We start from the raw sequence: 12,174 nt of genomic DNA, 5'->3' as shown, positions 1-12,174 counted from the left end.
GTGAGATAATAAACTTAGGATGATGGGCTTGGAGTCAGTTTTGAATCCAAGGTATTTTTCTTATAAGCATTTGCAACGGGGAGTAAATCTGATACTGTTCCATTCAGTTTTCATACAGTCTCGGGGTTTTAAAACTTTGAAATCAAGAACTCGACGTTTACAGTCCACCTCTGAACGATTGGCAGAGTCACAGCATATAGCACCATCATTTGTGAAGGTAATTAGACATTTTGTTGTTTGAAAAAGCAGTCTTTTAAAAATTATTAAAATGAGAACATTCAATATCTGATTTCTTTTACTGGTCAGTTGATTTTCTGAAGGATTAATAACCTATGTAATCATTACACCTCCAACTCTCGTGAGTGTCCTAGTCATGTCTCTCCTTTGGCCTGTTAGACATCTCCTTTTGTTTTTTGTCCCTACACACGTACCTGTGTGTTCTCTGTGTTAATGAGTAGCATCTGCCCAAGCTAGAAACCTGGTAATCAACTTGGATTTGTTCATCTTTTCTCTCCTGTCACATCCATTAATCACTAAGGTCCTATCCATCTAGCCTCTTAAATATTTCTTAGATCTGTCTCTTTTCATCCCCAGTTCTACTGCAGAGATAGACTGTAACAGTTTCTTGCCTTAAAGGACTCTAATAATCGTTCATTTAGCCTCTTGCCTTTATTTTTTTTGAAGAATTTATTTGAGAGAGTGTGCGTGGGAACGCATGCTGGTGGGAGGGGTAGAGAGAGGAAGAGAGAGAATCTCAGGCAGACTGCTGAGTGTGGAGCCTCATTGAGCATGGAGCACAGCGGTGAGGCTTGATCTCATGACCTTGCTGTCATGACCTGAGTGGAGGTCGAGTTGGCTGGTTAACTGACTAAGCCTCCTTAGCCTCCTGGTTACCTTTAGTCCAGCCTCCAGATTGCCACCAACCCAGCATCTGTCTAAAATGTTTTTATTAATAATTGTCTTGTCAGTTTCCTGCTGTAGTATCCATTTGGCCTCTGCCAACCATTTTTCTGTTCTCATCTTTAAATATGGCACCCCCTCTGAACCTCTACTCCGCTTGTTTCTTGGCATGTAAAGTCCTGTCATACAAGATCGCTTGCCATTCCCGACTTCTAAGGCCTGTTATTTCATGGCTCTGTCAGATTGTTTACGCTTTGTGTTCTCTTCTCTGTGGTTTAGAAATCCTATTCTCTGGGATGCCTCTCTTGACTTCTGAGGTAGTATTTATTTTACCACCAGACCTAGAACCTCTTTTTTTTTTTTAAGATCTTCTTTCTTTGAGAGAGAGAATGCATGCGACCAGATGAGGAGCGAGGTGGGGGAGGGAAAGAGAGGGGAAAGAATCTTCAGCAGACTCCTTGCTGAGCTCAGAGCCTGCTTGACCCCATGACTCTGAGATGATGACCTGACCTAAACGCAAAAGTCGAATGCTTAACCGACTGCGCCACCCAGGTGCTCCCAGACCTAGAACTTCTAACATAATATCAAAATGATTTCAAAAAATTAATTACTTGTTTATCTCTCCCAAGTAGACTGAGGACATTCTTTCTGATCATTGGTTATTTATCTTTACATTTTCACAACTTACACAAGTCCAAGTTTGTAAAAGGTACTCAGTAAACATTTAATAAATTAATGAGGTTTTTCCTCTAGTAGAGATAAAGGAGTGTGAACATGAAACCATTGGAACCCTGAGTCCACAGGCAACCTACTGTTTTCAGTATAGTGTTCTTACAGAGAGTTTCTTTCATAATCGACTGATGGAAGTGTGAATTCCAGGGTTAGTTTCCTTGCCATTGATTAAGTAATTTATTTTTGAGTCTTAGTGTAATTCTTCTGATAGTCAACAAAAACTAGAAATTCTAGAATTTTTGAAAGGATTTTTTTTGGTAAGTGATCATTATATTATTGGGCAGTGTTATCTATATAGTAAGTCAGTACTGATGCCTTGTTTGTGGATTTAGGGGTTCCTGTTGCGGGACAGGGGATCAGATGTTGAGAGTTTGGACAAACTCATGAAAACCAAAAATATACCTGAAGCTCACCAAGATGCATTTAAAACTGGTTTTGCAGAGGGTTTTCTGAAAGCTCAAGCCCTAACGCAAAAAACCAATGGTAAGTTGATTGGACACCATCCATATTTGGGAATAATACCTAAAAGGAAGTCCTACCTTTAAGTGGTTACACATACTTTTTCTAACACATATGCACCTTTTCATTGGTTATATTCCATTATATTTGTAACTTAAGCTGTGTCAAAATGGAAATACCTGTTGACACTCTCCCTTTTCTCAAATGAGAACCAGAGTCAGGGACAGAAACAAGAGTGCCTTCATGAGGTTTTTGATAACAGGGTGCTGAAAGGAAATCATGGCAACTATACAAAAGAATGTCAGGTTCCAAAATTGCATTTGATGGAATATGATTACCGTCAATAACCTAATTTTTGCTTTTCATCAAGGTGTCATTTGTCATTGTTGTTATTTGATTTAAGTTTTTTTTTTCCTTTTCCTCCTCCAGATTCTCTGAGACGAACTCGTCTGATTCTCTTCGTTCTGCTGCTGTTTGGCATTTATGGACTCTTAAAAAATCCATTTTTATCTGGTAAAGGCTCTTTTTATTTATCTGACTTTTATTTTTAATCTTTTAAATACGCAACTTTTTTTTTTCATAGTCTGCCTTAGGCAGGAGAGAAGAAGCATTTTCTGTTTTGTTTTTGTGTTTTAAAGATTTTATTTATTTATTTGACAGAGAGAGAGAGAGATCACAAGTAGGCAGAGAGGGAGGCAGAGAGAGAGGGGAAAGCAGGCTCCCTGCGGAGCAGAGAGCCTGATATGGGGCTCCATCCCAGGACCCTGAGACCATGACTTGAGCTGAAGGCAAAGGCTTAATCCACTGAGCCACCCAGGCACCCCAGCATTTATTGTTCTGGTGTGTAGGCCTTTCTTTCCTAAGTCAGCACTTCAGAGATTGGGTCAATTTGAGGTGGTTTTTTTGCATTGAAGTAGAAAAGTTTTAATCTGTTAGGGTTACATGCCAACTGCATTATCACGGCTCATTATATTTACATTGCTTTGTGGGTTACAAGAAAAGTTCCTTCAGACACTGTACGAATTTCAAGTTTCATTTTGAGAAAATAATATTTTGTTAATGTTCTAAGGATTATGTTAGAGCAAAAATGTTAGCTTAGCTTCTGTTAATGGTTGGTTTTCCAGACTCCTAGAAAATTACACCTGTCCAATTATAAAATTTAAAAAACATGTGGAATAATTTTATAATAGCAATACAAAGTGAAGTAGTCCCCTATTTTAAAGACACACTAGTAAATTTATGAAAAATTTATATATAATACATAAATATATAAAAATTTGGGGTTCCCGGGTGGCTCAGTTGGTTAAGCATCTGCCTTCAGTTCAGGTCATGATCTCAGGGTCCTGTGATTGAAGCATCTGCACCGTCCCCCACTTGTGTGCTTTCTCTCTCCCCCTCTCAAATAAATAAAATCTTAAAAAAAAAATACATATATACACACATACACACACACACACACATAAATTTAGTATACAATTAAGAATTGCCTCAAGCAGTTCTCATAGTTCTCAGTTTACCAGTCTAAAATGAAGTAATAATGCCCATCCTAAGTAGTTCCTGTTGCTTTCTCAGCTATTCAGTTTTTACCTCGTGTTTTCTATGTTCTTTATGATTGGTTACCTTGAGAGAAAAAACTGATAACAATTAAAGAATAACAGTTTGTCTGAATTAGGACTTCATCTCAGAACTTGTGTGTTACCCCAGATATTTTAAGTTTTTTGTGGCATCAAGCCTTAGATGAGATTTTAACATCCAGGAATAATCTTTTTTTTTTTTTTTTCTTAAGATTTTATTTATTTGACAGAGAGTGAGTGCAATCATGGGGAGCAGCAGACACAGGGAGAAGCACGCTCCCCATTGAGCAGGGAGCTGGATGTGGGGCTTAGTTTCAGGACCCTGAGGTCATGACCTGAGCCAAAGGCAGATGCTTAACCGACTGAGCCATCCAGGCACTCCCATAATACTTTTTTTATAGCTAGAGTCACCTTCTTTTGTCTCCTTATTTTCAAAACACAACCAGTGTAGGGACACCATATGATTGATATTGGAGGGTTGGGGTTAGCTCTGGCTATTATTTTATGTTTCTTAATTTCTTATATTAAACAAAAATATATATCAAAATGTGAAGTGCCTTGCAATTTTTATAAGGTTCAGGTGGTTTGTCTATAAATTAATTTGCATAATTTATTAAGTCCCTCTATGTAGATCCTTAAATAAACAATGTAGTGGGCTAAAACTTAGTGTCCAGTGTAGAGTTACTATATTACATTTGCTCTGCCAACTTTTGTATTCTTGGTATGTTAAGTGTTTTCAACAAAACTCTAGTTTTGCTTACTGATCTTTTTTTTTTTTTTGCATCTAAATTTCTGTCTTAAAGATAATATTTTTGTCTTTTTCTGAGGAAATTAGAAATTGCTCTGTTTACTCACTTACATCTGTTCAGTAGGGAAGTTTAACCAAAAGGAAGAGGTTTTAAGAAAGTTTTGTAATAGTTCCCTGTAGTTGATCTGAAGAATTTTACTGTCTTTGCAAGCTTTCGCTGTCATTCTTAATGATGTCATTACTGATATATATCATCTGAGGGCAAGTAATAACAGTCGCTAGAGGAGGAGGCCGCATGAAAAGTGAAATAATCTTTTTTTTAAGGTTTACCCTTTTTTAAAAAAAATGCTAGTGCCAGTTTTTATGCTAGATTTAAGGCAGTGTATCTCATGGTGTGCATCCCTGACTAGTTGTATCAGGATAATGGAGGGTGATTGTTAAAAATATAAACTGTCCTGGGCCTTTTTCTAAATCTACAAACCAGAAGTTCTGGGCCATGGCCTGGGAGCTTGCATTAATACATTTCTGAAGTGATTTTTATGCAGAGTTGAGTTTGAGAATGATTGGTTTAAATTTCTCTTATTAGGGGCGCCTGGGTGGCTCAGTGGGTTAAAGTCTCTGCCTTCAGCTCAGGTCATGATCCCAGGGTCCTGGGATGGAGTCCCACATCAGGCTCTCTGGTCAGCAGGGAACCTGCTTCCTCCTCTCTCTCTGCCTGCCTCTCTGCCTTACTTGTGATCTCTCTCTCTGTGTCAGATAAATAAGTAAATAAATAAATTTCTCTTGGTAGATATTATAGAAGAGGGAAATAATTTTTCATTTTAACCAACTGAGCCACCCAGGTGCCCCTATAATTTTTCATATTAATTGGAAGGTGTAAAGATGTCATTTTAGGGCCGTCTGGGTGGCTCAGTCGCCAAGCGTCTGCCTTTGGGTTTGGTCATGATCCCAGAGTCCTGGGATTGAGCCAGTATCAGATGCCGTGCTCGGCGGGAAGCCTGTTTCTCTTCTTCCATTCCCCCTGCTTGTGTTCTTTCTTTCGCTGTGTCTCTCTCTGTCAAATAAATAAATCTTAAAAAAAAAAAAAAAAATGTCATTTTAATGTAAGTCATTTATTCCTTGAACATGATCTAGAAATCTGGAAGATGTAGTTTTTTACTTCATTATGAATTAACATATGTAAACTTAGATATAATTTTCTGTACTTTCCTACGTCTGAATAATATGGTGGTTGAAATTTTATGTGAAACCATCAAATATATAAACAATTATTTTTTTTCTCCTTAGTCCGCTTCCGGACAACAACGGGGCTTGACTCTGCAGTAGATCCCGTCCAGATGAAAAATGTCACCTTTGAACATGTTAAAGGAGTAAGTTAAAAGTTTACCCTGCAGTCTTCAAGTATTATCTAATTATATAAGGCCAATATTTGATTTTAAAGGTATAAAATAGAAAATATATATATTGATCTCTACCTCCAGTACTAGACACTAAAACTCTTGTAATTCCCTAAATGACAAGAGTACTAAGTGCATCTTTGCTTCTGCAGTTTGGTCTTTGATGCTGATGTCTGACACAGGGCTTCTAAATCCCCAGGAATTTCCTGGGCGATGGCACTGTCATTTGTATGAGGCCACTCTGGTGGGCTCCTGGGTGGGGCTGGACCCTAGAAAAAAAATGAAGCCGTGATTAGAACCTTGGAAGTTTTAGCTTCACTGCGTATTCTCCAGCCCTCTTTTAGGTATTGGGACAGAAGAAATAAATCTCTGCTGTCATTTCTAACAGAAACTAAACCATGATATTTCATATAAGGAAATAATATGTATGTTCAAATGTGATGAAGTCTTATGGGAAAAATATGGAGTGGCGTGAGGAAGATTGGGAGTTTTGAGGGAAAGATCACAGTTTTAAATGGGGATATTCAGTGTCTCATTGACTGAGAAGGTGACATTTGAGTGAAGATTTGAAGGTGATGGAGTAAACCATGCATGTAATTATTTTTTTTTAAAGATTTTATTTATTTATTTGACAGAGAAAGATCACAAGCAGACAGAGAGGCAGCCAGAGACAGAGTGGGGGATGCAGACTCCCCGCTGAGTAGAGAGCCCGACATAGGGCTCGATCCCAGGACCCTGAGATCATGACCTGAGCCGAAGGCAGTGGCTTAACACACTGAGCCACCCAGGCGCCTCCATGCATGTAATTTTTTTTAGGATTTTATTTTTAAGTAATCTTTACACCCAACATGGGGCTCAGACTAAACCCTGAGATCAGGAATCACATGCTCTACTGAATGAGCCAGCCAGCTATGCCTAAACCATGTATGAATTTGAGCAAAGGACACTTCTAGCCAGAGGAAGAGAGAGCGCGCAAAGATCCTGAGAATTAATGTGCCTGACTTGTTTGACCAGTCAAAAGTCCACTTTAATATGGAGCAGAATGAGAGCACCTACTCTTTCCACATTCTGTTCCCTATCTATGCATAAATATTTTCCACAACCTCAACTATTAGGGAATAAAGTATCAGGAGTCACTATGATAATTTTATACCAAGTAGTCCTTCCCTTCCATTGGCAATTTAAAAAGCTGTGAACCGTGTTGGAATTGTGAAAAGAGAATAATTGAGGAAGAGGTTGGTGCGGTGAGTATTTGAAAACTGATGAGTGCAGAGGGCCCTGCCCATTTTAAGATGCGCAGTCAGCCTGCTCTCCATTGAACCTGTGCTGAGATTATGGTCAGTGAGGCGTTCTTCCTTTCTCCCTGCAGTGTATATACTTCAGTACTCAATAGACTACACTTCTTTTGGAATGAGTCCAATTCTGATTGTGAAGCTAAAGAAGATGTATTGATAATACTAGAAAGGGCTCATCACAAAGTTTATAGATTATCACAGTTTTCTGTGCTAATCTAAACAAACATTATAATTACTGTTTAAATTTTATATTGCTATCATCGCTATAGAATCTAAATTTATATAGAACAATGTAATTTATAACATTTACCAAAATAGGTGGATCAGTAGGTGGTACCTGTGATCAGTTTTATAGACTCTTAAAGAGCTAGTATAGGAATTTCATTTCCTTACCTAGAATTTCTGGTTATAGAGGAGTAATTTTATATATAGTTGCCATAAAAATACTAATAAGGGCATTTATACCTTCATTTATTGCCTTGATCCCTAAACTATATTCTTCTGTATAGATTTTATATACCTCAGTTGGGAATTTTCTTGACACAAAGTTTGGGCAGAGGAAGTATAAGTTTAGTTTTTACCTTGACCAGAGGTCTTTGGCCTTCTGTTAGTATATGGATATCTTTGAATATTTAAAAAATGTATTTTAATAGATAAAGGGCCAGGTATCTTTTTATATATGTAATTTTTTTTCTATATTTTGGAGAGGACGTTACCTTTTTTTAAGATTTTATTTATTTATTTGACAGAGATCACAGGCAAGCAGAGAGAGAGGAGGAAGCAGGCTCCCTGCTGAGCAGAGAGCCCAATGCAGGGCTCGATCCCAGGACCCCGGGATCATGACCCAAGCTGAAGGCAGAGGTTTTAACCCACTGAGCCACTTAGGTGCCCCAAGATTTTATTTATTTATTTATTTGAGAGAGAGTGTGCGAGAGAGTACAAGCAGAGGGAGAGGGAGCAGCAGGCTCCCTGCTGAGCAGAGAGCCTGATGTAGGGCTTGATCCCAGGATCCTGAGGTCGTGACCTGAGCTGAAGGTAGCCGCTTTACTGACTGAGCCACCCAGACGCCCCCCAGATCTCTTATAAACATAAATTTTGAAGCTTAGCATTTACACAGAACTGTACAAATCACAAATCTGTACCTTAGTAAGTTTTCACACAGTGAACTCAGTATATTATTGGCACCCAGCTCAAGAAATAAAATATTACCAGAAACTTCCTAGTGTTCCTTTCTTCCTACTGCAAGAGTATCGTTGTTCTGTCTCATAACACACATTAATTGGCCTGTGTTTGAACTTTACATAAACATAATACATGTAGTGTATATGGCTTCTTTCATTCAACATCATGTTTATGAGATCCATCCATGTTTTTACATGAAGCTTTACTTCATTCATCTCCATTGCATAGTATTCTGTGAATCACAGTAGTGTGTATTCTCCATTAGGTAGACATTGGGTTGTTTCTAGTTTTGGCCTAAAGGGTGGTCTTGTGAATATTTTTTATGTTTCTTGGTGAACATATGTATGTATTTCTCCTTAGGGGTGGACAGAGCTTTACTTAAAAATGTTAACTTTACATTTTATTAAGTTTTAATAATTTAATCAGTGTCTTTCGAAGACCATTCTAAGCTTAATTAAAAAACTCATTTACTCTTTGATTGTATACTTCCTAGAGAAAGTCCTAGAAAATGATCTAGGAATCTAAGAGAGTCATGAGTTTAATTCTGAGTTTTCATAATGCCCTTCAGCCCAGAGATGTTTCATGTTTTAGTACACTTTTTGTCAGGTAGTTTCTTTTTAACCGTGACTGATGTACTTGAGTTCTTTTTTCCCCCACTGAGAACTATTTAAAGTTGTCTAATATAGTGTTGCAAATTGGCTGCAAACCTATTATTACACCAGTGTCATTTAAAAACATGAAAGTACACACATAAATGTGCTTTTAATTTAAATTGATAGCTAACATTTTTAATGATGTCTGGTTTTGTTTTGTTTTGTTTTCCTTGAAAAATTTAAGTTTGGAACACAAGGTCTATATTCCGTGGTAGAGCCAGTCAAGGTGGGTTCTCCTCTCTTAAGGGTCTTTGCTTTCCAGTTCAGCATACTGCCACCACTATTATTTAATATCTGGTCTTCTGCACTCATCTTTGATACCATTTGGCTCTAGATATTTGTATTTGTTACTTCTTATTGTATGCTAACTAATTTCTGATAGGCAGCTTTTTTTTCCTTTTAAGATTTTATTTATTTGAGAGAAAGTGAGCAAAAGACAACTAAGCTGGAGAGGAGCAGACCTCCCCACCGAGCAGGAGCCAGATGTGGGAGTCAGTCCTGGGATCCTGAAATCATGACCTGGGCCAAAGGCAGACGCTTAACTGACTGAGCCACCTGGACAGCCCTGACAGGCAGCTTCCTTAATCTTAAATCAGAGTTTTTAAAGTTGAGCTAATACTCTGCATGCCATCTTTGTTGACCAATTTGGGCTTTATTCTTGCGAGAGATCTTAATTCTACATGATTTCTGTATTGGGGGTATTAAATCTTTTTTTTTTTTTTAAGATCCTATTTATTAGAAAGAGATACACAGCAAGAGAGTAAACACAAGCAGGGGGGGTGCAAGAGGGAGAAGCAGGCTTCCTGCTCAGCCCCATGCGGGGCTTGATCCCGAGATGCTGGGATCATGACCTGAGCTGAGGGCAGACGCTTAATGAATAAGCCACCCAGGTACCCCGGGATTAAATCGTTTAAACTTTTTTTTTTTTTTTTGCTACAACCATTTGCAAAACAATATCCGTACACTATAGCTTAATTTTAGCTTAATTACAGTCTCCATCCTTTGACATTTTAAGGAACTAAGTCATTTTACGATCTAGTCGTAATTCTTTATAATGAAAATAATCTAATAGTTAATCACAGAGTAATGTTATAACTTAAACACACAGACTCCCTTTTCATTGATATATATTAAGCCCACATAATTTGCCCTGAAGCTTATAAACCAAGTCAAAAGTTCTGGATTTGAAACTTATGAGTCTTTCTGTTTATGTCAAATGCTGCTGACCCATGTAACTGGAGTTGTGAATGTAAGTCCTTGTTAACTGGGGAAACACTGTTTCGCCAACAAAAATTTTTTTTTTAAAGATTTTATTTATTTGACAGACAGAGATCAAAGTAGGCAGAGAGGCAGGCAGAGAGAGAGAGACGGAGAAGCAGGCTCCCTGCCGAGCAGAGAGCCTACTCGGGACTTGATCCCAGGACCCTGGCTGGGATCATGACCCGAGCCGAAGGCAGAGGCTTTAACCCACTGAGCCACCCAGGCGCCCCTGAAAACCCTTTTGTGTATGCATTTGTAAGGGAATCTTCTAGTTAATTTCCAGTTCGATTTAGTATTTTCAAAGAGGAGGACTTGATAATCTAATCATTATTTATAATTTGATAAATTGTGTCATTTTAGGTGGAGGAAGCTAAACAGGAATTACAGGAGGTTGTTGAATTCTTGAAAAATCCACAAAAATTTACTGTGCTTGGAGGTAAACTTCCAAAAGGTAAGGTCCCTTCCCTTTATCCATGACTTGACATTAGCAATGGAATATAGTATTTTTTTTTTAATTTAATTTTTACCAACTTAAAAGCTTAAAGTTTAGTTCTTCATGGCTATTTTACAAATAAGTCTTCATTCTGAACATAGCATTGTATAACCTGTTTTTGAGAGGAGGAGGATTTTGAATTTTATTACAATTTCAGATTTTAAATTGTGAGAATAGTGCAGAGAACTCTCTGTACTCTTAACCAAACTCAGTAGTTTTTTAGGACTTTGTCTCATTTGCTCACTTTCTTAAATAAATGTATTTTTAAACTGTTTAAGAGTAAATCGTAGATATCATGCTCCTTTAATCCCAAATACCTTGTTATGTATCTCCTAAAGTATAAGAATATTCTATTACATAACTCCAGTATAGTTATTAAAATCAGAAAATTTCACACGGTTCCAGAACTAATTATGAAATTTAGTTATATTCAAATTTCTGCATTTCTCTTATTAATACCTTTTGTAGTGAGGTCCTCCTGTCCCCCACCCCAAATCCAGGTTTAAGACTCAATCCAGGTTTACACATTTAGATTTTTCTTTAATCTTTTTGAAAAATCTATTTTAGAGAGGGAGATAGAGGGAGAGCAGGCAGTGGGGAGGGGCAGAGGGAGAGAGAGAATGAGAATCTTCAATCAGACGGATGATGACCTGAATCAGCATCAAGAGTTGCTGCCTAACTGCCTGGGCCACCCAGGCACCCCTTGATTTTTCTTCAATCTGAAAAAGTTGTTTAGCCTATTCATTTATTTACTTATTTATTTATTTGAGAGAGAGAGTGTGAGCATACGTGCAAGTGCAGGAGCCGGTCAGGGGGAGGGCAGAGGGAGAGACTCTGAAGCAAACTGTGCACTGAGTGTAGAGCCCCACGCTGGGATCAGTCTCACGACCCTATCATGAGGTGAGCCGAAGTCTCATGTTTAACTGATTCAGCCACCCAGGCTCCCCTCCTCACTCTCTTATGGGAGTGGGTGTGGATCTTTCATGACCTTAAAACATATTAATTTGTGGAATAGTCCTGTTTGTCTTTGACGTTTTCTCTCTTAATGACTGTTGTGATTTATGTATTTATGTAGAAATACATATTTAGTCTTAGTCCCATTGCTTGTAGTGTTATACTGATGACAGCAATAGATATCTCTTCCATTAATGAGACGACTTTTAGAGCACACCTAAGGTTAGCAGCTGGTTGCCAGGAGAATCGACCATGTGATAAGAGGGCCGGAACTTTCCACAAATAAGTATGTGTTCTTCAGTCTTTTGGAATGAAGTCCTTAACTTACTATATTTGATGCTATCTCCAGGTGGGTAGCATCAGAATTGATTGGAATGTTAGGGTGCCTGACTGGTGTTGGAGAATTATTTGTTGGTGTGAGGGAAAACCATATGCTGGAATTGGGTACAAGATTGTAATGACTTTGTGGTGTTTGGACTATGTGATCATGCTATACTGTAATCACTTACATTAAACTTTTACGGTTT

General features: G+C 38.0%; 1 protein-coding gene across 2 annotated transcripts in view; it reads left to right on the top strand.

Annotated features, from left to right (window-relative positions):
• YME1L1 (YME1 like 1 ATPase) overlaps nucleotides 1–12,174 on the top strand; it is a 50,808-nt gene that overhangs the window by 25,393 nt on the left and 13,241 nt on the right. For both annotated transcript variants that reach the window (XM_004757663.3, XM_004757664.3), the window contains 5 exons: nucleotides 108–217; nucleotides 1,965–2,115; nucleotides 2,521–2,604; nucleotides 5,701–5,783; nucleotides 10,561–10,651. In XM_004757663.3, coding sequence (XP_004757720.1) covers nucleotides 108–217; nucleotides 1,965–2,115; nucleotides 2,521–2,604; nucleotides 5,701–5,783; nucleotides 10,561–10,651 — 519 coding nt within the window. The remainder of the gene's footprint in view (nucleotides 1–107; nucleotides 218–1,964; nucleotides 2,116–2,520; nucleotides 2,605–5,700; nucleotides 5,784–10,560; nucleotides 10,652–12,174) is intronic.

Source organism: Mustela putorius, unplaced genomic scaffold (genome assembly GCF_011764305.1).
Source record: "Mustela putorius furo isolate JIRA1106 unplaced genomic scaffold, ASM1176430v1.1 tig00000827_pilon_pilon_pilon, whole genome shotgun sequence".
Classification (NCBI taxonomy): Eukaryota; Metazoa; Chordata; class Mammalia; order Carnivora; family Mustelidae; genus Mustela; species Mustela putorius.
Note: the sequence above shows the minus strand (reverse complement) of the source record. Positions and strands in the feature narration are given on the sequence as shown.